We start from the raw sequence: 27,741 nt of genomic DNA on the forward strand, positions 1-27,741 counted from the left end.
TGTCAACCTGTCAATATATCATAAAAATAAATGGGAAATCCGGTTAAAATATTCTTGCCATCTTTCTTTGTGAATCATAGAATAGTTACAGTAAGAAGTCGTGCAACACCAGGTTAAAGTCCACATCATAGAATAGTTACAGCACAGAAGGATGGCATTTGGTCCATCAGGCCTGTGCCAGCTCTCTGAAATAACAGTTAGCTAGTTCCATTCCAAAGCCCTTGCCTGGGTATCAAATTTGTGGGATGATAGAAATGCACGTGTTAAAGCTCCCATCTTGGGATCATCAAGTTTTGAGTAGTGCTGCAGGCAGAGATAAGAGAGAACTGAAACTCCTTCCCTTCTGTAATCGGTGTGCTTTTGAAAAAGAAGAGGGGTATGTTTTTTTAACCCTCTAATGTATGGCCAATTTGAATAACCAGCAGTCAGCTTTTTGTGGGTTTAACTAAAGAGGATTATTGACTCATGCATTCACCTGAAAATCTAACGCTATGTCACTCAAATACACAGACACACACACACTATAATGAGAGAGAATAATGCATATTTACAAGTTAAACCAATTGAACAATTTGTAGTTCATGTGTTTCGCTCATCTTGAAAGAAAGCATGTGTTGCAGGCCCGATGAAGAAGACGTTTTCATTCCTGAAGTGTAGTTTGGGGGATTTAATAGCCGGAGTTGTATATCTGAATTGTTGCAGGATTCCCTCGAAGAAATGAATTTTCAGCAAATTGTGAAGTTAATTCCTTGTAGTCTGAATACCAGGAGACTGGTTTTCTGCTTGGTGGACTTAAAAAGAAACAGACTTGGAGACCTTAAGACCTTGCTGTCTCCAGGTCTCGAGGCATAGATGTTTTCTAAAGCTGCAGTTTCTGCAGTTCTGAGTAGTTCTGCAGATAACACTTAAAACCTTTAACAGAAGGGGGGGCCAACATGGCTGTCATTTTTTTACCCCAATTATGGGGTAATTTAGCATGGCTAATCCACCTACACTGCACATCTTTGGGTTGTGGGGGTGAGACCTGCGCAGACTTGGGGAGAATGTGCAAACTCCACACGGACAATGACCTGGGGCCGGGATCGAACCCAGGTCCTTGGCTCAGTGAGGCAGCAGTGTTAACCACTGTGCCACCTTGCTGCCCTCCAACATGGCTGCCTTACCATGTGGTCCTTCACAGCTCTCTTCCAACCTGGGTCCTTGTGTTTGCAGACATCCACCCTGGGAGATTTGAGACACTCCGTGTCTTAGTTTCAGAACAATCCATTCAAAGCAGAAATGCAGTTTGGAGGTCTCAGGATATGGTTATTTACGACTCTTTATTCTGGAACGTCCTTTCGCGACAGTGGGCAGTTGTTTGGGATACACAGACCGAGGGTCAGGTGACCCCTCAGCAGCCCACCCTTTGCAGTCTTATCAGTGTCCATTAAAAGAAAAGTTAGTTCTGGAAGATTCCAAGCTGATTACAGTTTGTGTTTTGAAAGTTATGGATAGGATATATTTACTGGGTATAACCCATTTGATGATAGATGTGCACTGCTATTGTTCTGGTGAAAATTCCAAAATTCGATCTCTACCTCTGGGGGTAAGACATCCTCTTCTGGAAGTTTGATGTCTGACCTAGAAATCTCTCTCGTCTAAATTGCTGATGTTTACCCACTATATATATAATGCATGAATTAAGCTCTGGAATGAAGGGCCAGCACAATGTTATCACTGCACCTTTGGTAGGTCCATTAACCTTTTTCAGACGCAAAGGAAACTTATTTGACCATGAACTGGAAATAGCCTCCTTCACTTTTCTGTCTAGATAGCACTTTTAAAATATTAAGTCTGTTGGTTCAAAAAAATGTTTTGATGTTTTATATCTAGCAAACCTATGAAGAGGCTGAGAAGGGGTTTGACGAGACCCTAGCTAAAGAGAAAGGCATGAATCGTGATGATCGTGTACATGGTGCTTTACTTATTTTAAATGAACTGATTCGAATAAGCAGCATGGAGGGAGAGGTAGGTTCAGGATTCACTTTCTGCCAGTTACTGACAATACTTGCATTATGTGGCTCTGTGATGCCATTGAAATGCTAGTTAGATTTGTTATATGCTGGAAACTTACCTTCACCACAAGAAGATATTTAGTCTGAAATGGTTTTCTGTGGTTAGTGTCTTGTGTGAGAGTTATACAGGATCTCTTCACACCAAGATGAATGACTGCTCCAGAAATTCCAATATATTGTTAAATAATTTATTTTATAACTTGCAACAGCAATTATATGTTATCACATAAAAAAATAATGTGGTTTTGCTGGCTCATAAGGTTGCCAGACAAATAGATGAGGAAGCCAATTGAGTCCATTTCAGGTCTTCCTTCCAGAAGAATGTATTCAGGATAGAATTAGTAGTCACATGGAAAAATGTGGGTTAATTAGTAAGAACCAGCATGAATTCCTGAAGGGGAAATTATGTTTAACTAACTTGCTGGAGCTTTTTGAAGAGGTAACAGAAGAGTCGATTAAGGTAATGTTGTTGATGTGATGTACATGAACTTTCAAAAGGCATTTGATACAGTGCCACACAACAGACTTGTGAGAAAAGTTATAGCTCATGGAATAAAAGGGACAGTAGTAACATGGATACAAAATTAGTCGAGTAATGGAAAACAGAGCGTAATGGTCCATGGATATTGTTCAGGCTGGAGGAAGGTTTGTAGTGGAGTTCCCCAGGGGTCGGTTTTGGGACCCTTGCTTTTCCTAATAATGTCTCCATGCTAATGATCTGGATCTTGGTGTGCAGAAGATAATTTCAAAGTTTGTGGATGACACAAAATTTGGTAGCATTGTAAACCATAAGGAGGACAGTGTAGAACTTAAAATGACATATACAAAGTTGGTGCAGTAGGCAGATAGGTGGCAGATGAAGTTTAATGCAAAGAAGTGTGAGGTGATGCATTTTGGTCGGAAGAACATGGACAGAAAATATAAAATAAGGATTACAATTCTTAAGTGCTTGCAGGAGCAGAGAGACCTGGATGAATGTTTGCATAGATCATTGAAGGTAACAGCACAGGTGGAGAGTGCAGTTAATAAAGCATGTATTAACCTGGGCTTTAAAAAAAATAAATTTTAGAGTACCCAATTATTTTCAATTTAACGTGGCCAATCCACCTATCTTGCACATCTTTTTGTGTTGTGGGGGTGAGAACTATGCAGACATTGAGAGAATATGCAAACTCCACACGGACAATGACCCCGGGCTGGGATCGATCCAGGATCCATGGCTGCCTTGAGGCAGCAGTGCTAACCACTGTGCCACCGTGCCGCTCCCAACCTGGACTTTATTAATAGTGGCATAGAGTACAAAAGCAAGGAGGTCATGCTGGACATAGTTGGATCTCAGCTGGAGTATTGTGTAAAATTCTGGGTGCCACTCTATAGGAAGGATGTGAGTGCGTTGGAAAGTGTGTAGAAGAGATTTACAAAACTGGTTCCAGGGATGGGAAGCTTCAATTATTATGATAGTTTGGAGAGGTTGGGTCTGTTCTCCTGAGGAGGGAAGAAGACTAAGAGGAGATTTGATAGAGGTGTTCAAAATCATGCGAGGGCTGGATAAGACTAGCTGGGAAAATCTGTTCCTTGTCTTAAAACAATCAAGATCAAGAGGTTACAGATTTGAAGAAAGTTGCAAAAGAAGCAAAGGTGATGTGAGAAAACACTTTTCACATAGTGAGTGATTCAGGTTTGGAATTCACTGCCGGGAAATGTGGTGGAGGCTGATTCAAGCGAGGCATTCAAATGAGCATTGAATAATTATTTGAATAGAACCAATGCGCAAGGGTACAGGAAAAGGCAGGAGAGTGGCCCTAAGTTATAATGCTCATTTGGAAAGCCGGTGCAGACATAATAGGCCGAAGGGACTCCTGCGCCGTAACGATTCTTTGATATCTGCTCCTCTCCCCCAGTCAAAGCATATATTGGCTTTTATCTTGACCCACTCTGTGTCCTTGTTGAGTGAGAGAAGGGTTGAGGAATTTAAATACATGAACATGACCTGCCATGCAATTACTGCCATTTTAATAGATATTGTGGTGTCCTGCTGTGGTGGGGTAAGACAGTTAATCAACGTGCATAAATTGGTCCTTCTGCTGTACTGATCACAAGAGTTCTGAAAACCAGGCAGTAAAAGGCAGGCAAGAATTACCGGATCCACAAACTCCGCCTCCTCCCAAACCTCTTGATTCTCGGCCTCTTGACTGCCAGGGATTGTCCCCACATATCTCTTCTTCACCTCCCTGGAACTATGGGGTATTGTCTCTTAAGTCGTGCCAAAGTTTCTTCATCCACAGCAGTAGAAAGAAACTCATCAGTCTGTGTTACAGTTGATATATTTTCCTGGCGATTACAGATAAATTTATGTTTATAAACCATTGAATTAACATTACAGAAAATAGAGAAGCCTGTTTACCAAGTGTTATTTAATCACATTGTATTTAAATATATTTCACAAGCACACTGGACTAGGGTTGAATTGCTTTCTATAACATTTGAGGGAAGCTGGAACCAAAAATATCTTGCTTGCATGTTGATATTGTTGATGTAAATCTTGCCTGTCGTGTAGACTATTAGCATAACCGTTTGAATGGAATTTCTTCTTTGCAGCTTTTGTTATTTTTTTAACACAATTTTGCTTTTTTTTTAATATAGCGCTTGCGCGAGGAGATGGAGGACATCACCCAACAACAGTTAGTACATGATAAGTACTGCAAGGAGTTGATGGGATTTGGGACCAAACCCCGTCACATTACATCCTTCACAAGTTTCCAGTCTGCGCAGCCCCAACAATCAAATGCTCTTCTTGGGCTTCTTGGATACAATACACCACAGGGCATTATAGTATTTGGAACTACCCCTGCTCCAACCAAACCAACTTTGGTGGAAAGCAGATACTGCCGTGAGCACATGGAAGTGCGATTTGAACAGGTAATGTAACATTAGTTTTTGTTATTACGTCTTATTGGCTATATATGCTACACAATCTTCATCAGTTCATGAAATGCAGGCTTACATGGATCCTTAGCATAGTCAGCATGGTACGTAGTTTGCATTACATTTTACCATATTGTAATGTCAGGCTGTAATTTTATAGTCTTAACAACACTTTTTGTTTGTTTCCCCCAACAAGCATGGCTGAAAAGGTAGAAACTTCACTATTGCTTAGCTCGTGTTCAATAATCATATAGCTCAGAAGGAGGCCATTTGGCACATTGTGTCTGTGCCGACTCTTTGAGAGGGCTAGTCAATCAGTTCTGCATCGTCCTGCAAATGTTTCCTTTTCAAATATTCTTTGGCCTAATGGTCTGTTCCTGTGCTGTATATTCTATTTATCGCATTTTCTTTTGAAAGTTACTATTCAATCTTTCATTTGCTTTCACCATCTTTAAGGCAGGGAGTTCCATAATATTATTTGACATAAATCTTTTCCAATTGCATCAGCTTATTTCATAAGTTTTGTTTTTAAATCCAGAAACTCATTTTTTGCTTTAAATTAATTAGTTTTTCAATTTAAATACAAGTTATAGATTTGTGAAATGTGGGAAAGTACATAAATAGAAAGGCAGACAGGAGCTGGCAAACTTGAGTAACAGGTGACACAGGGACTAAAAACTGCAACTCCTCCTTTTGTTAAACCTCATGGTGCATGATTGTGGAACAGAATCACATTGGACTCCGGATTTCTGTGGTAATCTGTGTGAAGACCTGAAGTTGCAGTCCAATTCAGGGGAGTAGGGATGGTAAACCCTGACAGTTCACCATCAAAAACCCTGCAACTGCAAGATAGCTGGATAAGTATAGTACAGTGGCCATCACTGAAGGGTTCAAAATGGCTTTAGTTGTTTGAGACTGGCTAAAGATTGTGAAAAATGTAAGAGGTCGATCACTAAAGACAGATATGTTTAACATCTCAGAATTGAACTTTTAGTGAGTTTTTCTGAGCATTACGATGCTTTTGCAAACTGCTTCACCTCGACATTGAGATCCAAAGTATTCAGGCTGACTCATTCATGACAGTTTATAGTTATTTTGGCTTTCCATTCCCTTGAAGAAGCAACAACATTTAATTTTAACATATAACGGTTTGCTATTGCTATTCCCTCTATTGGTAGTTAGTGGTTTATGTTGGCCGAATAATTCATATCCCCTTTTTATTACATGCAATTCCAGGATTTGAGGTCGTGTTTTGCAATTCAGTATTTTTGGGGGATTTTGAAGACCATTCTTTTCTCATTTCATGGGAACAATTAAAGGAAACTCAAGCCATGCAAATTTAACTGTGCTGCCCAGTGTCAGAACTGAATGTAAATACGGAATGCTACAAATAAGCATGTCAAGGGGTGTATAATGTTGGCAAGTAGGAAGTGTAAATCCCCATTAAATAATGTATGATCAACAACAACACATATTCATATCACACTTTTAACATAATGAGATGTCCCAAAGTGCTTCACAGGAACATTATAAAACAAAGTATGTCATTGAGCCACATAAGCAGATAATAGATCAGATGGCCAAAACCTTGGTCAAAGAGGTAGGTTTTAAGATATCTTTTTAAAAAATAAATTTAGAATACCCAATTCATTTTTTCCAATTAAGGGGCAATTTAGTGTGGCCAATCCAACTACCCTGCACATCTTTTGGGTTATTGGGCGAAACCCACGCAATCATGGGGAGAATGTGCAAACTCCACATGGACAGTGACCCAGAGCCGGGATCGAACCTGGGACCTCAGCGCCGTGAGGCAGCAATGCAAACCACTGCGCCACCTTCATGCCCTTTTTTAAGGTATCTTAAAGGAAGAAAGGGAGATGGAGGGAGGGAATTCCAGAACCTGGGTCCTAGGTAAATGAAAGCTAGGCTACCAAAGCTGGAGTGAAGCTAGGCCACCAAAGCTGGAGTAACTAAAATTGGGGATGTACACGAACCCAACATTAGAGGAATGCAGGTATCTCGGAAGATTGTGGGGCTGGAGATGGAGGCAGGCGAGGTCATGGGGAAAGCATGGATGAGAAATTTAAAATCAAAATGTTGCTTGAGCGGAAACCAGTGTAGGTCAGCAAGCACATGGGAGATAGTGTTGCAAGTTACGACATTGATAAGAGTTTTTGTTGACCTCAAAGTTTACGGAGGATAGAATGTGAGAGGCCAGCCAGGAGTGTATTGGAATATTCGAACCTAGAGGTAACAAAGGCACAAATGAGGACTATAGTTTATATCAAGCTGAAGTTTATTCAATTATAGATATGGGAAACATGAGAACTCGTAAGATTGATTAATATAGAACTAGCCATAACATCATCTATTAAAATGATTATGGCTATCTGCACTACCTGTAGGGAATCTATAATTGCATTTGAGGAATTATCGTATCTGCATAGTGTTGATTACAGTTGTTTCTGATTGGCTCACTATTTTAGATACATATAAAGCATTAGCACATAAAACCAAGCAATCTAAAAAGAAAGATAGCTACTCACTTTTTATTTGTTTCTATTGGCCATCTTCAAAGGTGAAGAGTTGAGGGTTTACTCGCAACTGTAAATCTGAAGACAAACTTCAAAGGAAAATGGGGATAGGAATCAGCCATCATTCAGTGAGGCCTTGGTTGATCTGTGACCTATCTCCATTGTCTTTCATTTCTTTTGGCACCTTTTAGAAAAACTATCAATCTCCATTTTAAAATTGAAAAGGGATCGAGCATCAATTGCCGTTTGCAGAAGAGTTCAAAACTTTTACCGCCTTTTGTTTGATGAGGTATTTCCTAATTTCCTTTCTGACAGGTCTGACTCTATTTGATTATGCCTTCTTGTCCGACAATTCAGAAATGGCAATTAGCGTATATTTTGACCTCCGAATGTGGCTAATTCCCTACAACGATCACACGTGGCCTCAGGCTGGTTAAACTCACTTCTGCTGTGGTAGTAGGCACTGTTGCTGCAGGCAATAAACCTATTAGAAAAAAACCATAATGAAAGAAACACTTGCTTTATTATTAGATTAATAAAATCATTGTGCATTACATTATTACTGATTTTGAAGCTGTATCTCCAATTTACCATGACAACACCACCAGTAATACACCGTGAATTGTTATTTCATAATCCTGCACCTTACAGGGTTGATATGGCACTTGCTAATTATGGTTGATCATATGTTAACATGAGATATTCTTTTTATCGAGTCAAGCAGCATCTTATAGAGTCATAGAAGTTTACAGCATGAAAACAGGCCCTCCTTTATTCAAATTCTCCTCCTCCCGCCTTGAAGCAACTTAATTGAAGGAGTCCAACCAACCAGAGCCAGTGCTCACGAATTTGGTGATGAGATTTTTTCAGATACTAAAGGCACTGAATTGTACTGTTAGTGCCACTGCCAACAATCCCTCTCATTCCCTTCCAAAGATTGAAGATGGACTCTAGTCTAGGAGAAGTTTGAGTTCCATTCAGGAATTATGATTGAATCCTGTGTTTTGCTTCGGTTTCATCTGACCCAAATCCTGGTATGAAATGGAGGTGAAATTTAAGACCCAGTGCATATTTTAAAAATGTTCTTTGATCTTTGCACAGGTAACTCGTTGGGTCCTGAAGTATCGCAGTAGTAAGAATCCATTGATTCAAATGGCAATCTTAAATCTGATTCCTCGTCTTGCTGCTTTCCAGCCCCATTTATTCACAGGTGAGCCAATAAAAGGTATGACATTTCCAGATGCAATTATTTTATATATCGCTGGTCAATGAGAACCAAATATGAAATAAAATATGCTGTAATTACACAAGTTGTAGCACTTGATAGAAAAAGACAGGTTAGCTGTTTTGAGTTAGATAAAATTTCATGTTCCTATATACTCTCTGACATTACAGTGGGTTAAGCATGATCTGCAACTAATTCATTCCAGATATATAAAGGTACTGGTCCCCTTTTATCTACCCTGCTGGATAAATCCTCAAAATCTATTGGATTTGTGAAACACTACTTTACTTTTCCTTCATAAAACCATGTTGACTCTGCCTAATCATACAAATGTACGAACAAGGAGCAGGAGCAAGCCATTTGGCACCTCAAACCTGCTCTCATTTAATAAGATCATGGCTGATCTGATGCTAACTTCAACTCTGCATCTCATCTACCCCAAATAACGCACCACCCGCTTGCTTACCAAAAATCTATCCACCTCTGCCTTAAAAATTATTCAAAAACTCTACTTCCAACCGCCTTTTCAAGAAAAGAGTTCCAAATACAATCATTTGAGAGGGAGAATTTCACCTCGCCTCTGTTTTAAATGGGTGGTCCCTTATTTTGACCCCTTGTTCTAGATTTTCCCACAAAGGAAACAGTCTTTCCACATCTTCCCTTTCAAGACCCCTCAGGAGCTTATGTTTCAGTCAAGTCGCCTCTTACACTTTTAAAGTCCAGCAGATACAACTCTAGCCTGTCCAACCTTTCCTCATAAGGCAACCCAGCATTCCAGGTATTAGTCTGGTAAACTTTCTCTGAACAGCATTTACATCCTTCATTAAATAAGGATGTATACAATACTGTATACAATACTCCAGATGTGGTCTCACTAGTGCTCTGTGTAACTGAAGTATAACCTCCCTACTTTTGTATTCAATTTCCCTCGCATAATAACATTCTATGTCTTTCAAGTTAACTGATTTACACTGATCTTTCCTAATTACTTGATGAAACTGCATACTCGCCTTTTGCGATTCATGCACTAAGACACCACAGATCCCTCTGCATCTGCAATCTCTCACCATTTAGATCATGTTTCTCTTTTAGTCTTCCTGCCGAAATGGTCAATTTCACATTTTCCCACTTTATCATTCGTTTGTCAGGTCTTTGCCCGCTCATTTAACCTATCTATATTTTTTTGTAGCCTCCGTATGTTCTCTTCACAACTTACTTTCCTACCTGTCTTTGTGTAATCAGCAAATTTGGCAACCATCCTATCCATCCCTTCATCCAAGTCGTATATATAAATTGTAACTGGTTGAGGTCTCAGGACTGATCCCTGTGACAGACCTCACTTTCATCTTGCCAACCTGAAAAAGACCCATTTATGCCTACTCACTATTTCCTGTTCGCTAACTATCTATGCTAATATATTACCCCTTGTGCCATGAGCTTTTGTTTTCCACAATAACCTTGATGGGCACTTTATCAAATGCCTTCTGGAAATCTACGTACAGTACATCCACCGGTTCCCCTTTATCCTCAGCATATGTTACTTGAAAGAACTCCAATAGGTTGGTTAGACATGATTTCCCTTTCACAAAACCACGCAGACTCTGCCTAATTACTGTTAACTTATCCAGTGCTCTGCTATAGCTTCTTTAATAATAGCTTCTAACATTTCTCCCATGACAGATGTTAAGTTAACTGACCTGTTTCCCACTTTTCCACTTCATCTCCCTTCCTTTTTGAATAAAAGAGTTACATTTGCTATCTTCCAATGTGACCCTCCTGGAATCTCTGGAATTTTGGAAAAGTAAAACCAAAACTATCTCACTAGCCACTACTTTTAAGACTCTAGAATGAAGTCCATTATAACCCGGGCACTTATCAGCCTGCAGTTGCAGCAATTTACTCCGTACACTTCTCTGGTGATTGTAATTTTCTGAGTTCCTCCCTCCTTTCCATTTCCTGATTCTATAGCTGCTTCTGGGATGTTGTTTGTATCTTCTATTGTAAAGACTGATGCAAAATACTACTTCAGTTAATTTGTCATTTCCTTGTTTTCCATGATCAGTTCTCCAGTCTCGCTTTCTGTAAGACCACTGTTCACTTTGTCAACTCTTTTCATTTAAAAAAAATTATAGGAACTCTTACTATCTGTTTTTACTTTTCTGGCTAGCTGTCACTCATACTCTATTTTTCCCTCTCCTTATTAATGAGCGTATCATTACTAAGTGCCCTGTTACCACTATTTAATACTGGATTCCAGCATTTTCCTGACAACTGGGTTCGGACTAACTGGCCTGTAGTTCTGTTTTCTCTCTCTTTTCTCTCTATCCTTTTCGTTAACCTCAGTGTAGCACGTTGACTTTTAATATTGTGATATTCATGTCGCTGTTATAATTTAACATGGTTTCATTTTGTTAGTCATTCATAACCAGTTAGGATTGGAAATATGTTAATATATTAATCCTTGAAATATGAAATATGTTAATCTTTCCAGCATTAATTTTTATTATCTTGAAAATGAAATGAAAGTGAAATGAAAATGAAAATCGCTTATTGTCACAAGTAGACTTCAAATGAAGTTACTGTGAAAAGCCCCTAGTCGCCACATTCCGGTGCCTGTTCGGGGAGGCTGTTACGGGAATTGAACCGTGCTGCTGGCCTGCGTTGGTCTGCTTTCAAAGCCAGCAATTTAGCCCTGTGCTAAACAGCCCCTAGCCCTGTGCTAAACAGCCCCTACTTGCCTCCTTGTATCTTGTACTTGCCTCCAGTATATATCATGATGTTATAAAACAATGCTAGATAATTTAATTATTAGGTGTTGGGAATTTGAAATTAATCTTTGTCTACACTTCCACAATATTAAAATTGTCTATGCTGGAGCTATTACAAAATTATGAGTGAGTTTAATAGAATAGATAAAGAGAAGCAGGTGTGTCAGTAACCAGAGGGTACTTAATTTTTTGTCCCGGGGAGTAATGATCTGAAATACCTTGCCTGCAAGGGTGGTGGAAATAAATTCAGTCGCAACTTTCAAAAGGGGATTCTGTTTTCTTTACCTTGTTCTTGGTTGGGAAATTGCTGATTGTGAGATGGGAATTTAAAAGTAAAAATACTTGACATTGTGATTTTAGGGTTCGGTTGTTTTATTGTGATGTGGAATGTTTTTCTTCCTCTATATTAAGTTTAATTGTTGACATGTATGCATTCTTCCCTTACACAGAACAGCACCTATTTGACTCTGTGAATCATCTTCTTGGCTGCCTCAAGAAAGAAAAGGAACGCGCTTCTGCATTCCAGGCACTGGGTCTACTAGTGGTGGCTGTAAGAGTGGAAATTAATCCATATCTGCAGAGGATCCTGGAAATTTTAAAAGGAGCTCTCCCACCAAAGGACTTTGCACACAAGTAAGGAAGGGACAAAGTAGTTGTCCCAACTTGCCTTAAACACTTAAATTAGCTGTACAATTCATAGCTACAGAATTTGTCACCTCCCTGGATTAAATTTAGAGACTTTTACAAGAGAAATTAACAAATGAACTATGTTGGGTCTACCTCGGGCCCACATATGGTGTCAATTCTAATACTGCAACCATCTATGAATGAGTTATTTTAACAGCGCAGTTCATTGGTAAAAATATATTTTTACAAGTCATTAGTTTCAATGCTTGATGGAAAACTAAACTAAAAGTAAATGGAAGCTGAAGATAAGTTCGCGAGAACATTAATGTATCAGAGCTTTTTGAAAACATATGGTCTGGGGATAGACCTATGACTGCCCATTTTCTATGCATTTCAATTGACCATTCAAGGATATAATTGTTTTGATCTAATTTGGTTTGAAGGCTATGGTTACAAAACTTTTTAAGTAATGCGCATTTAATTTCATGTTTCCTAGGAGGCAAAAAGCTGTTCAAGTGGATGCAACAGTGTTTACTTGTATCTGTATGATAGCTAGAGCCATAGGACCAGTTATCCAGCAGGATATTAAAGAACTACTGGAGCAAATGCTTGCTGTTGGTCTCAGGTAATATTTCATTTATGTTATCATTGTTTATTTTAGTGGATGTTTTTAACATCGATTCAAATTTAGGACTGTCAAGGTTTTAAGTATTAAACTGGGTTTTTGAAAGTACCACTGGATTTTTTGAAAGTACCACTGGATTTAATCAGTGTTTGGAGACAAAAACACTTTGAAGAACTTAAATGCAATGTGATGCTATGATGAAAGGTTATTGTACTAATGAGTTGAGTGTTGTTTTCTCTTCCCTAACTTTATTCGCATGCTTGTATAGAGGTAGAACTTAGAACGTAGAACATACAGTGCAGAAGGAGGCCATTCGGCCCATCGAGTCTGCACCGACCCACTTAAGCCCTCACTTCCACCCTATTCTCATAACCCAATAACCCCTCCTAACCTTTTTGGTCACTAAGGGCAATTTATTATGGCCAATCCACCTAACCTGCACGTCTTTGGAATTTTGATGTGCTTGCTGGAATGAGACAGTTTAGATCTGGTTAGTTGTTGGTACTTTTCTCATACTGTTAACTTTTAATTTGGAGACTTTGACCTGAGCTCATTATTCACTTGTAGGCATGTGACAATTTTCTCTGTAATTGTGAATGCCCAGATACATTTAGTATAACTGTAACTGATGACCACCTTAAAAAAATCCTCCAGTCCAGCAAAAGAGAATTGATAAGATGTTGGGCTTTATAAGGTAGGTTATTGGCTAATCAAACAAGCAGTTCTATGTTAGCAAAGATGTAAACTTGCTTCTTGTGCATTGATAAACAGTTTATATTGCTTCTATTTTCTGTGAATTCTCTCTTTCCACTTGGAATAGAAATTAAGGACTATAGATTGTTCCCGATCCAAAATGAAACTATTTAACGTCCTTGAGATGGTGGAATGCTTTGCATACACTGGTGGTCAGCAACTTCTTTTTGAGGTTAAAAATGTGCTGTGAATCTTTAGGGTAGGGTGAATCTGCATAGCCAATCCAAACTTTGCAATAATTATATTGGAGGAAGGAAATAAGTTGAATACTCATTGTTGGATATTTTGTAATATGTAAGTTGATTGCTAACCTAAAGTCCTGCTGGTCTTTGGAAGAACTGGTTTACTTGTTCGCTATGATCGTACTAGTGTATTGCTGTTTCTGCTTTAAAGCCCTGCTCTGACTGCCGTACTGCATGATCTAAGCCGCCAAATACCACAACTGAAGAAGGATATCCAGGATGGCTTACTGAAGATGTTGTCACTGGTGCTGATGCATAAACCTCTTCGACATCCAGGCATGCCGAAAAGTCTTGCCCATCAGCTTGCCTCCCCTAGCTTGACTAACATTCCTGAAGCAAGTGATGTTGGATGTATAACTCTTGCACTCCGCACCTTGGGCAACTTTGAATTTGAAGGTAAGATTTGACTTGTGTAGACTTCATCTTAAGTGATGTTAGAGATCAAGGGATCGTTAGAGCAGGGCATAGAAAGGATAATTTGATCACATTTTAAAGTAGTAAAACCAGAAAATGCTTGAAATACTTTGGTCAGGCAAAATCTGTGGAGAGAGAAACAGTTAACCTTTCATGTCGGTATCTTTTGTAAGAACTGGAAAAAATTGGAGATGCAAAACATTTCAAGCAAGTACAGAGGCAGGGGAAGGAGGGAATGAACAAAAAGGAAGATCTGTGATAGGGTGGCAGGGTGGAATGATTAAATAACAAAAGAGATGATGATGGAAGTCAAATGGGAGGGGTAACAGGACAAGTAAGGAAACAAAAGATGGGTCTAGCTGTTTAAAAAGGAATGGGACCAGTGGTTATGATCATTGAATCCAGAATGCTGTGAGGTAACCTAATCAATAAATGATAACAACAATAATCTTTCTTCATGTCACAAGTAGGCTTACATTAACATTGCAATGAAGTTACTGTGAAAATCCCCTAGTTGCCACACTACGGCGCCTGTTCGGGTACACTGAAGGAGAATTCAGAATGTCTAATTCACCTAACAAGGTGAGAGGAAACTGGAGCATCCGGAGGAAACCCGCGCAGACACGGGGAAAACAGACTCCATACAGACAGTGATTAACCCGTGTTCCTGGCGCTGTGAAACAACAGTGCTAACCACTGTGCTACTGTGCTGCACATATCCTGTTCCTCAAGGTTCAGTTGATACCAGGGTGGAGAATTAAAATGACAGGCGCTCAGAGTCATACTTGGGGGATGGAACTGAGGTGTTCAGCAAAGCAATCACCCAATCTGCATTAGATCTCCCCAATATAAAGAAGACCACATTTGAGCAGCAAATACAGTATATTAAATTGAAAGAAGTGCAAGTAACTCACCATTTCACCCGGAAGAATGATTGGGCCCTGGATGATGGAAAGACAGGTTTTCAAAGTACTTTCAATTTGTTTTTGATCACCCCATCCAATCTCTTTCTTAAATTCGCCATTCATTTTTGTACTTTTATCCCCTGTACAGTTTTGCTTGTGTCAAATTTTAGTTTATATTTTCATAATGCATGAAGCAATAAATCTTCAGGTTAAACTGTGCATGGACCTCTGGTTTCTGAATGGCAGTTGCTGATTCAAGTAAAGTGACGTGGCAGGGTGATCTGAAAATTTATTATTGTTTCAATGTGAATTTGAATTTTTGAAGTGGGAGTAAATAATACAGCTATTAGATTACATTCAGAGCATTATTTAAAGTATGACCTTGATATTTGCTTTTAGATTTTTAGTGGTGCAGTGAAAGGTTTCCAAATGTTGTCATGTAATCGAAAGCAATTTAGGTTTTCTAGTGATGAATCATTTTTTTGTGTGTGTGTGTTAATGCAGGTCATTCACTCACCCAGTTTGTCAGGCACTGTGCAGACCATTTCCTTAACAGTGAACACAAAGAGATTAGAATGGAAGCATCACGAACTTGTTCACGACTGTTAACTCCATCAGTCCATCTAATCAGTGGACATGGGCACGTTGTCAGCCAGACAGCTGTCCAGGTGGTGGCCGATGTGCTTAGTAAACTCCTTGTTGTTGGAATTACTGATCCAGGTAATGATTTTTTTTTAAATGTTAATTTTTTATTTTATATGGTTCATGTGGTTCAGTGAGTAAAATATTGTTGAACTCTCATTAAATTTTACCAATTGGAATGTAAGATTTTAATTCTGAAAACTTAGCTCTTGGAATTCTGCCTCATAAATTCATCATGAAGCTGTCAAAGTAAGTCGGGAAAACCTTCACAAAATCCCGCACTTGCATTTACCTTAAAAACGTCCCCCCGCGGGATCCCAAACCTCCCAACTCGTCCAAACTCATCCAGAAATCCGTCCTTTATTTCCTTCACCCCTCGCTCCCCCCATCCAGAAACCTAGCATCCAAACTCGCTGGCTCAACCTCATGATTCCCTTGGATTCACATCCACGTAGATCTCGTCCCTAACCTAAAGTGTTGCCGAAACTGCCTCCATATCTTCAACATGGCCACCATCACCGGACTACCCAAATATTTCTCTGGGACAAATTGGAGTGGTGCTGTTGCCAGAGATTGTAACCCCCGACCCCTTACAAGAGCCTGCCTGCATCTTCACTCCCAAAGCCTCTGACACCCTGCTCCATCCCCGCACCTTCTCCATGTTTACCGCCCAATAATAGTACAGCAGGTTTGTAAGGGCCTGGCCCCCTAACTGCTGCTGTCTCTGAAGCACCATCATCCTAATCCTTGCTACCTTACCTGCACACACAAACAATGAGATCAACCGTTCCAGCCCCATAAAAAATGTTTTCGGCAAAAAAAACGGCAGGTACTGAAATAGAAATAAGAACCGCGGCAAAATAATAATCTTAACCGCCTGTATCCGGCCTGCCAACGATAGGGGAAGGCTGTCCCATCACCATCGGTCTGCCTTGATCCTACCCACCAAACTTGTGAAATTCAACTTGCGGAGCTGGGCCCAGTCTTGAGCCACCTGCGCTTCCAAGCATCTAAAGTGGGTTGTTGCCTCACTCTCTCTTCTTTCTCCTCCCCCCCCCCCCCCACTATAAACTGGAGTGTATCCAAATTCGGTCTGGCAGCCAACATTTTCTTCATAAACCGTACGTCATCCCAATTCGGGGTGCACATGCTAACTAACACCACCATCCTCCCCTCCAAAGCACCTGTTACCATAGCGTGTCTACTCGCCCTGGTCAGCCATCGCCGTCTCCTGAAACGTCGCTCTCTTACCCACTAATATCGCTACCCACTGGGCCCTACTATCAAAGCCCAAGTGGAACACCTGACTTACCCAGCCCTTCCGAAGCCCGACCTGGTCATTCACTCTCAAGTGGGTCTCTTGCAATAGCACCATGTCGGCTTTCAAGCTCTTCAAATGCGAGAAAACTCTTGCTTGCTTCATTGGCGGCCCTAGCCCTCGCACATTCCACATTACCATATGCAGTGTGGGAGGGGGAGGATTCTCTCTCTTCTCCCCCCCGCACCCCCACCCCCACCCCCCTCTCCTATTAGTCATACCCGCCACACCAAGGGCAGCACGGTGGAGCAGTGGTTAGCACTGCTGCCTCACGGCACCGAGGTCCCAGGTTCGATCCCGGCTCAGGGTCACTGTCCGTGTGAAGTTTGCACATTCTCCCCGTGTTTGTATGGGTTTCGCCCCCACAACCCAAAGATGTGCTGGGTAGGTGAATTGGCCATGCTTTAGCCTTAATTGGAAAAATGAACTCTAAAGTTATTTAAAAAAATATCCGCCACACCTGGCCCTGCACGGCTGACTGGGCCCAGCCCCACGCCTAGTCAGTCAGCCCACTACCCCCCCCCCCCCCCCCCCCCCCCCACCATTCACACCTCCAAGGCCCATCGAAACCTGTCCATACATTTTCCATCAGCCGTGGCCCCACCTCACACACGTTCACTACCTGTTGGCTAGTGAGATGGCCCCTGCCAAAAACCCCTTCCCTCACATACCCAATACCAAAAAGAAAACCAACTCCAAGGCCTCTCACACCGACCTTCCAAACACCCTAACACAATAGTCCCCCAAACAAATCTTAACCAATTACACCAATGTCCCAAAACCATCCCCTCCCAAGCACAACCTGAAAGAAAGGAAAAATAAATAAAAGCAGCATAGTCCAAACTCATTTCAGTCCCAGTCATTCAGCCTTCATGAACCCATCCGCCCTCCTTTCCCATCTCAAAATTGTAGTCTCTGGATTTGTGTGTGACCCTTGGCTTTGCCGGGTAGACCACCCTGCCTGTCACCTGGCTAGCTCCACCGTGAGATCCTGGTATATACGAATACCACTGCCTACCCACCTCACCTCTCGTTTCAGCTTCACCTATCTCAACACTTTTTCCTTCACCTGGTAGCTATGAAAGCAAACTATCACAGCTCTTAGTGGTTCATTCGGCTTCAGCAGGAACGGCCGGTGAGCCCTATCCAGCTCATAAAGGGAGGGGTCCTCCACTTCCCCCAACAACTTGCTGCACATGTCCACAAAATACTTTTGTCGGGTTCTGGCCCTCCAGCCCCTCGGACAAAACCACGATCCTCAGATTTTGCCTCCATGGCCTGTTCTCCAGGACCTCCACTTTGTCTCTCAATCCATTGCCTCTCAACCCTTTGTTACTCTCTTGTACCTTGCGCAGCTCCTCACTCATAGAGGTGTCGCTATGCCATGACAATGCCTCATCCACCCCCTTCAACACCTCTTCCTGCTCCCATACCACCATCGACGTCTTTCCCGAGGCATCCTTTATCGGGGCAAGCGTGTCATCTACCAATTCCTTGAGCGAGGCCATCATCTCCTTTCGATGTCTATCAAAATGCTTGGTGAACTGCTACTCAAACTTAACTGGCATCACTTTGGCCAGCATGTCCACTGTAATGGGTGCGGCCCCACCCGGCAAGATTGCTCCCTTCATTTGTCAATCAATCACACAAAATTCTCCCCAAAATGTGGATGAAAAGCACCAAAAAACAAAAGCTGTAGCAGGAACCACCCAACGTGCGACCTCCACCTACATGTCACCCCCCCGAAGTCCGTAACATTTACATTTTAAAGATAAAATAACAATGAGTGAAAGTTTTCTGCAATTTTACTATTGCAGTATTTTATTTTTAAACAGTAAAACTTTAAATATGAAACTGCATTTATTATGGTAGATAGATGTAACAGATTAGTAAATATTCAGATACTTGCTAGTTTTGGATCAGTTGTTTGTATTTTTCGGGGTTTTTTTCATTCCTAATTTTAAGAAGAAATATTAGGCTCTTCTTCTCATTTGCTCAGATCCTGATATTCGTTACTGTGTGTTGGCCTCATTGGATGAGCGATTTGATGCTCATTTAGCCCAGGCCGAGAACCTGCAAGCTCTTTTTGTAGCACTGAATGATGAAGTGTTTGAAATTCGAGAACTTGCGATCTGTACAATTGGTAGACTGAGCAGCATGAACCCTGCATTTGTGATGCCTTTTCTTCGCAAAATGCTGATACAGGTAGATATTTATTAATATTGTTTACTGGTCTGTATGGATTTCAAATAATGCACTTTGCATTCAGATAAATAAGGGAAGCAAACAAAAATACTGTTACATTTAATATAAACTCCACATTTTACCTCTTTTATTTTATTTCAGTACCAGGCAGAATCCTGGAGAATCTTTGCTGTACCATCATTCAAATCCCAATATCCCATTGCCTGATACTGCTCATGGTACTCAAACTAATGCTTTAAGATTTTATATAGGCTCATCAATACCTTTTGGTATAAAAGCTGGAATTACATTCTGGCATAATCAAACTAAGATTCAGACTTCAATGTATTCCCAAATCCTTCTGCTCTTCTGAAATACTGAGCTATTTCTATTCCAATAATTATTACTACTTTTCTTTAACCAAAATGTATCACCTTGCGTTTAATGACATTAATTTCCAATTTCTGGCCCATTACCCCCATATTATCAATACCCCTTTGTCTTCCAATGAATGACTAACACATGCTATTTTGATATCATCACCAATTTCAACACCATATTCTTAATATTAATATTAAAGCCAAAATGAAGATCCTTGACCAGAACCCAGGAAGTGGGAGGAGATCCCGGTTAGGGTTTACACCTTACATTCTAACATTTGGAATTAACATGAGGTATGAATGAATTAACGGACAAACTGTGGTCCTTCTTACCACTATACAGAATAAATGATACATGTAACCAAGGTATTGGAGTGGTTCAGAGGAGATTTACTTGATAGATACCAAGAATGAACATGTTGTCTTATGAGGGTAAGTTGTACGGGCTGTGCTTGGTTCCACTCGAGTTTAGAAAGGTGAAGGGTGACTTGATTAAAGTATAAATGGTCTTGACAAGGTGGACATGGAAAGACTGTTTACTCTTGTGGGTGAGTGTAGAGCTAGAGGGCACTGTTTTAAAATTAGGGGTCACCATTATTGGTCAGAGATGAGGAGGATTTTCTTCTCTGAGGATTGTGCAATTTTGGAACTCTCTGCCTCAGGTGGCGGGGGGTGGGGGCGGTCACTGAATGTTTTTAAGGTGGAGGTAGATGGATTCTTGTTAGGAAAGGGAATCTGAGGTTATCAGGATTGATGGGAATGTAGAATTCAAAACATAAACCGATCATCCATGAGCCTTGGGCAGGCTTGAGGGGCTGGATGGCCAACCTCTGCTCCTAGGTGGTATTTTCTTAAGAAAAGTATGCATAGATTTCTCAAGAATCCACCCAGATGTTAGTCAACCAATCTCACTGAAACTTTGTCTTTCTTAAGAGGGTTTCCAACCTCCACCTGTGTTGGAATTCTCTGCACTATCTCAAACTAACTGAAGAAGAGTTGTTCACTGTGAGTTTACTCTTTAAAATTCTGTCTCCCTTTATAGGGATTTCTAGTCTTCGCTCCCAAATCTAATGACTGGCACAATTCCAGCTCTTTTGGCACTCTGAGCAGATTACTGCTCCTGGGTTTCTCTGAGCCCTGGTTCCTCCCCCTGCCGCCCCAGCTGCTCGTGGCCTTTCTGAGCCCAGGCCCCCTAAGCAGCATGGAGCCAGTGACATCCCGCTGCCTTCACCGCTGCCAACTGACTTCTTCTGAGCCCCAACTGTACAGAGCTACTCAATGGCACCTTGAGCTCCATTTTAGTTCCCAGCTCTTTTGAGCTAACAACACCAGCTGTATGGAACCAGCCACCTTTTTCACCTGTTCCTGACTAACTGAATGACTAAAATTCACTCACCTTTGAACTTCTCTTCATTGGCCATTGAACTGGTCTTTGGAATCCATCAACATACTCACAGCGGATCCCATCCTTGTTACTAGGGGAACGGACCATTGGAACATGCTGCACCTTAAAAATGTTACAATCTCCACAGGTCAGTGGCTTTCCTAGCAGTATGCACAATGGGTAATATTGTGGGTGTAGAAACATTAGCCCACATATCATCTTTCTTCTTCAGTGATCACACGCTATTGAGTATGATTGTCCACCTAAGAAACTCCGTGTTACTGGTCATGGGTTCTGTGGGTTCTTCCGATCCGAGAACCGCATCTTCGGCACATTTTGCAGGTGTTTCTGGGAGGTGGGATCAGTCCTTGGGCTCTAGATCACTCGGGCTCCTTTTCCAGGCCTCCCCTGGTTGTCGGTTGTCCTTGAAGAATTGAGTATCTTCAATCAGGAGATTCTTCCAAGTAGACCTCTTCTAAGCAAGAACTTCCCAGACGTTGATGTTGATGTTTCATTTCTTGAGGTGAACCTTCAGGGTGTCTTTGAAGCTCCTCTTTTGCCTTCCTCTTGTTGGACGCCTTCTTTGAGCTGGGTAAAGAAGATTTGCTTTGGAAGTCGGGACTCTGACATCCTAAGCACATGGCCAGTCCAGCGGAGTTGGTTTTGGATGATCATGGCCTCGATGCTGCTGCTCTTGGCTCCTTCAAGGACACTGTCGTTAGTACACCTGTCCAGCTGATGCGGAGAATCCATCTCAAACAGAGTCGATGGTACCTTTCCGGGGCTTTGAGGTGGTGTCTGTACGGAGCCCATGTTTCTGAGCCGTATAGAAGAGTTGGGAGGACGACCGCTTTGTACACGAGGATCTTGGTGTCAGCATGGATCTCGCAGTCGTCAAACTCTCATCCTTGGGCATCCAAAGGAGGCGCTCGTGTATTGGATACGATGTCTGATCTCTGCAGTGATGTCAGCCTTAGAGGAGAGTAGGTATGGGGAATGTTCCACGTTTGATCTTGATGGAGTGAGACACTGAATCTTGCCCTGGGATGTGTTATAGGACTTGAGTCTTCTTGAGGTTAAGGCTGAGACCGATTCTTGGTATGCTTCTGTGAAGGTGTCAGGCATGACTTGGAGACTCTGTAGTGGAGATGGTGATACTATCTGCATACTGAATTTCCGCGAGCGATGTCAGTGTTGTTTTCTTCTTGGATTTCATTTCCGTCCATCTTGTAGACGTTGTCCACTCCACCGGGAAGCTTGCTCTTGACAAGGTGAAGGATGGTGGCGATGAAGATGGAGAAAAGAGTGGGATGATGAGACATCCCTGCTTGTCTCCAGTCTTGACCTAGAAGGTTTCTGTCTTGCTTCCGTCGGTGATGACTGTCGCCGACATTTTGTTGTGGAAGAGTTGGAGGATGCTGATGAATTTCTCTGGACAGCCGGCCTTTGACAGAGTCTTCAATAGCACTTCCTGATCCAAAAGCCTTGATCAGATCGATGAAGGCCATGTCCAGTGGTTAATGTTGCTCTTGGCATTTCTCTTGAAGTTGCCAAGGAGTGAAGATTATGACCTCTGTTCCACGGTTTGGTCGGAAGCCACACTATCTGGAAAGATTTCTTCAGAGACTGGGAGAAGATGGCTAGCGAGGATTTGGGTGATAATCTTCCTGGCGATGGAGAGGAGGGAGATTCCTTGGTAGGTCCTACCGTCCACATTGTCTCCTTTCTTGAAGATGGTGGTGATGGTGGCATCCTTGAAGTCGACATGAATTTCTTCTCTGTCCCAGAATTTCAGCAACAGCTGATCTAGATGACAGATGATCTCTTCCCCAAATCTCCGTTGGGATGGTGTCCACTCCTGTGGCTTTTCCATTCTTCACGTGTTTAATGGCCGCTTTGACTTCGTCCACGCTTGGTGGGAGTCCAAGTATCACGGTTTAAGAGTTCTTTAAGGCATTCTCTCCATCGAAGGTCGATGTTTTCTATGTCTCTCAAGAAGATTCCGTTCTTACTCTGCACCGGTTTGAGGCCTAGGATATTGGGCCCATATATTGCCTTGGTGGCACTGAAGAGGCCCTGGGTGTCATGCCTGTCAGCGAGCAGTTGCAGCTCCGTAACTTTCTCAGTCCACCATTGGCTCTTGATTTCCCTAGTTCTTTGTACCTCTGCCGTGGCTAATTGATGAATTCTCCTCTTTGCCTTGCTGGTTATGTTGTTTTGGCAGGAACAGAGAGCTTTCCTCTTTTGCCTTGATGTCTTGGATGGTGTGGTTGTTCTCACTGAACCAGTCTCGGTGTTTCTGGTTTGTAGCTGTTGCTTTCTTCACAGCTTGAGATGGTGGCTGTCTTCAGCTCTATCCAGTTTTCCTCCACTCTATTAGAATGGAAATATGGAGATTTTGGAGTAGACATTGTTGGAGGTTCACTCACTTGCTTGACTCTTGAAGCCGCTCAACATTGTTCTTTTCTCTGAGCTGTTTCTTAATCTTCCGCTGCTTCTGGTGGAGTTTGATGGACATAAAGGAGCGGATGAACCAGTAGTAGATGTCCAGCAGTCATCTGTACTGGTCACCGCTTTGGTGATGAGGGCATTCTTTTGGTCTCTGGATCGAACGATGACAAAGTCAATCATGTGCCAGTGCTTTGATTGTAGATGTCTTTTTGGCAGGACAGTGTGTTAGTGATGATCAGCTGGTGTTCCGGTATTTGGCAAGCAGGAGAACCTCGTTGCAGTTGCAGTTTCAAACTCCTTCCTTTCTAATGGTTCCTTTCCAGGTTTGGGAGTCCTTTCCAACCCTGGCGTTGAAGTTCTCAATGAGAATGACCTTATCTTCCTTAGGATTGTTGGAGCGTATGGTGTCCAGGCTGGAGTAGAAGTCTTCTTTTGGCTCATCATTGTCATCAAGGGTTAGGGCATGGGCACTCACAACCATTCCCTGCTGGTCCTTGGCAAGTTGTAGCTGGTGGGTCATGAGGTGCTCTTGGATGCCGACAGGGAACTCAGATTCGAGTGACGCGTTTGTTCTTGATAGTGAAACCAATTCCATGTGCCCTGGACTGATCCTCGGGTTTTCCTCTCCAGAAGAAGATGTGACCACTGCCATTTTCCCTCAGCTGCCCTTCTCCTGTTCTTCGGATCTCTTGCAGGGCAGCGACATCAATGCATCAGTGCCTGTGTTCACGGGGAACAAGGACAGTTCTCTGCCTGGTCAATTGTTTTACTCGTTATCCATGAGGGTTCGTACATTCCAAGTTCTGATATTAAGTTTAACTTCGATTTTCTGACCACAGGAAGATGAGCTTGTTGGATGCTGTTTTCCAGCCAGGTTGCGGACTGAACAGACTATTTTTCGGCCACCTTTTCTAGCCGTTTGCCCATGAGGGGTGAGCAAAGTGGATCCTGAAAAGCTGCCGAAACACTCCTGTTCCTATTCTAAGAGCGAGACGACTGAATTAAACTCCACAGCCTACGTGCTGGTCCAAAGCTAGGGATGCCCAAATCTCACGGCCCTGTCCCTGTCACCTCACGGCAATCGCCGCAGGGCTTGTCAGTGTGGGGATGTGCTGGTATCCTCTAAGTCGATGCCTGATGCAGGACATCTTTTAAAGTGCACATGCCGTTGCATATCAGCAGGCACACTGTCCTTGACAGAGGATAGGCCCAGTGGCAAGGGAACTTCGATGACTGGCGATCTCCCTACTGCTGCAGCCTTCATCCGCCATCACAGCCATTGACACCACATGAGTATCTTCCGCCTGATCCGCCATTGAGGACTTGTTTTGGATTGTGTTTTGCCTGGCTCCTCCCTTCCGACCTTAGTGCCATGGGTGACCTTACCAGGAGCTTAAGACTCCCGACGGCACTGCTCAACCGAAAGTTTAATCCTCTCCGAGGCAAGGTGGAAATCCAAGGAAAGGACTTTGTCTTTACAGGTACTAACAGACCTCTTTCCAGTAAGTTTTTGTGTTCATTTCAAATTCTTTTTGGAAATATTTATTTTGCCAGTAGATGGAGTGTGAGTGCCTTGTGTACATTTTTGGGGAACATGTACTGAAAGATTCTGTAAGTAAGTTAGTGATCCAGTCTTGAATCTGCATACTGTCATGTAGATGGGATTTTTCAGGGGGGAAAAGAGGAGAGAATTATCTAAATTATTGGATGTGTGATGAATAGAAGGAAAGAATCTCAACCAATGTTTCCTCTCATTTTTGAAGTGCCCCCCTTCAAATTATTTTGCATTGCTGAACACACGCAGCAATGTAGAACAGGACTAACTTGTATATGCCTGCACAGGGGCTATGCAGTTTGCAGAGAACATTGATCACTCGAATTACAAGCATTAATATGAAAAAATGTACATTAGTAAACAATTCCAATTTTTTTTCTAATTAACGGTAATTCATTCTTGTTGAGAGATTGTCAAGAGCTTTTGTTCATTCAATCGAGGTCTCAAACATAACACTGAAAAGATTGTTGGGTAGGGGAAAAAAATCCAAATAAGTAAACAACATGGTAACACGTCTGATTTGGGATATGGTGTAGTTTTTAAACATGTGTGTTGGGTTTTTTGCACAGCCAAAAAAAGGGAAATATATAAGCAAAATTGCCAAACTCTGCTTTGATAACAATAGAGCCCATATATCGTAGAATTTGATTTGCAGATGCGGAAGAGTAATCACTCCCAATTTATGTAAGGTGAAAAGGGTAGTCTATGATTATAGAGTGGGTTTTACAGCTCAGGAAGAGGCCCTTAGGGCGATCGTGTCTGCGCTGACCATAAGAACCTATCTATTCTAATACCATTTTCCAGCACTTGGTCCGTAGTCTTATCAGTCTTATAAGTGTTTCAAGTCCTCATCTAAATGCTTCTTAAATATTGAGAGTTCCTGCATCTACCACCCTTTCAGGCAGTGAATTTCAGATTCCCACCACCCTTTGGGTGGAAAAGCTTTTCCTCAAATCCCCTCTCAATCTCTTGCCCATTACCTTAAATCTATGTCCCCGTGGTTATTGACCCCGCAACTAAAGGGAAAGGTTTCTCCTATCTATCGTATTTATGCCTCACAGCACCAGGGACCCGGGTTCAATTCCAGCCTCGGGTGACTGTCTGTGTGGAGTTTGCACTTTCTCCCCGTGTGTGCGTGAGTTTCTTCTGAGTGCTCCGATTTCCTCCCACATTCCAAAGATGTGCAGGTTAGTTGGATTGGCCATGCTAAATTGCCTTTTAGTGTCCAGGAATGTGTAGGTTAGGTTAAGAGGTTGAAGGAATAGGGCGGGAAGTGGGCTTGGGTGCCGTACTCTTTCAGAGGGTCGGTGCAGAATCGATGGGCCGAATGGCCTCCTTCAGTGTAGGGATTCTATGATCTTACTGTGCATAAAAAGAGAAATAGATCATTCAGCCAGTTCCACCATTCAATTAGTGGCCGATCTGTACCTCAAATTCATTTATTAGCCCTTGATCCTTTGCTAACCTTGTCCAATAAAAATTTGTCGATCTCGTGTGTGAAAATTTCAGTTGACTCAACATTCATAGCATTTTGGAGACGCGAGATATGAACATAAATACGAATTAGGAGTATGAGCAAGCCACTCGGCCCTAGATACTGTTCCGCCATTCAATAAGATCATGGCTGATCTCATTGCAACTTCAACCCCACATTCCTGCCTACCCCTGATTACTTCACCCCCTCAGCCCTTTGTGTTGTGTCTCCTTATTACACTCCTAAAGGGAACTGCGGTCAAACAATGGCTTACAAGAGTTAGTATTGGATTCAAAGAAGAGGCATACAAATTAGCAAGAAAAAGCAATAGACCTGAGGAATGGGAACAGTTTAAAATTTAGCAAAGGCGGACCAAGGGATTGATTAAGAAGGGGAAATTATAATATGAAAGGAAGCTAGCGGGGAATCTAAAAACTGACTGTAAAAGTTTCTATGGTATGGGCAACACGGTAGCACAAGTGGCTAGCACTGTTTAATTTAAGGGCAGCACGGTAGCACAAGTGGCTAGCTCTGTGGCTTCACAGCACCAGGGTCCCAGGTTCGCTTCCCGCTGGGTCACTGTCTGTACGGAGTCTGCGCGTTCTCCCCGTGTCTGCGTGGGTTTCCTCCGGGTACTCCGGTTTCCTCCCACAGTACAAAGACGTGCAGGTTAGGTGGATTGGACATGCTAAAATTGCCTTTAGTGTCCAAAAAAGGTTAGGAGGGGTTATTGGATTACGGGGATAGGGTGGGCTTAAGTGGGTCGGTGCAGACTCGATGGGCCGAATGGCCTCCTTCTGCATTGTATGTTCTATGTAAAGAGAAAAAGATCAATAAAAAGTAATGTAGGCCCCTTACAGTCAGAAACGGGGAGCAAAGAAACGGCTGAGGAACTAAATTCGTGCTTTGCTTCTGTCATCGTAGAATCATAGAATCCCTACAATGCAGAAGGAGGCTATTCGGCCCATCAAGTCTTCACCAACCCTTTTGAAAGACCACCCTACCTAGGTCCAAACCCCCACCGTATCCCTTTTATCCCTTAACGCCACCCAACCTTTGGGCATTTAGAGACAATTTAACATGGCCAATCCACCTAGCCTGCACATCTTTGGAGTGTGGGAGGAAGCCGGAGCGAGGAAACCCGCGCGGACACTGGGAGGATCTGGAAACTCCACTTGGACTGGAATCGAACCCGGGTCCCTGGCATTGTGAGGCAGCAGTGCTAACCACTGTGACACCGTGCCACCCCTTCACAAAGGAAGACATGAATAATGTACCGGA

General features: G+C 42.2%; 1 protein-coding gene across 4 annotated transcripts in view; it reads left to right on the forward strand.

Annotated features, from left to right (window-relative positions):
* mtor (mechanistic target of rapamycin kinase) overlaps nt 1-27,741 on the forward strand; it is a 436,061-nt gene that overhangs the window by 33,424 nt on the left and 374,896 nt on the right. For 3 of the 4 annotated variants that reach the window (XM_072478465.1, XM_072478464.1, XM_072478468.1), the window contains 8 exons: nt 1,873-2,007; nt 4,698-4,973; nt 8,615-8,738; nt 11,956-12,139; nt 12,630-12,758; nt 13,905-14,149; nt 15,577-15,792; nt 19,032-19,237. In XM_072478465.1, the coding sequence (XP_072334566.1) occupies nt 1,873-2,007; nt 4,698-4,973; nt 8,615-8,738; nt 11,956-12,139; nt 12,630-12,758; nt 13,905-14,149; nt 15,577-15,792; nt 19,032-19,237 (1,515 nt within the window). The remainder of the gene's footprint in view (nt 1-1,872; nt 2,008-4,697; nt 4,974-8,614; nt 8,739-11,955; nt 12,140-12,629; nt 12,759-13,904; nt 14,150-15,576; nt 15,793-19,031; nt 19,238-27,741) is intronic. The other variant, XM_072478466.1, reaches the window with a different exon arrangement.

The sequence above is a fragment of the Scyliorhinus torazame genome, chromosome 16 (assembly GCF_047496885.1).
Source record: "Scyliorhinus torazame isolate Kashiwa2021f chromosome 16, sScyTor2.1, whole genome shotgun sequence".
Classification (NCBI taxonomy): domain Eukaryota; kingdom Metazoa; phylum Chordata; class Chondrichthyes; order Carcharhiniformes; family Scyliorhinidae; genus Scyliorhinus; species Scyliorhinus torazame.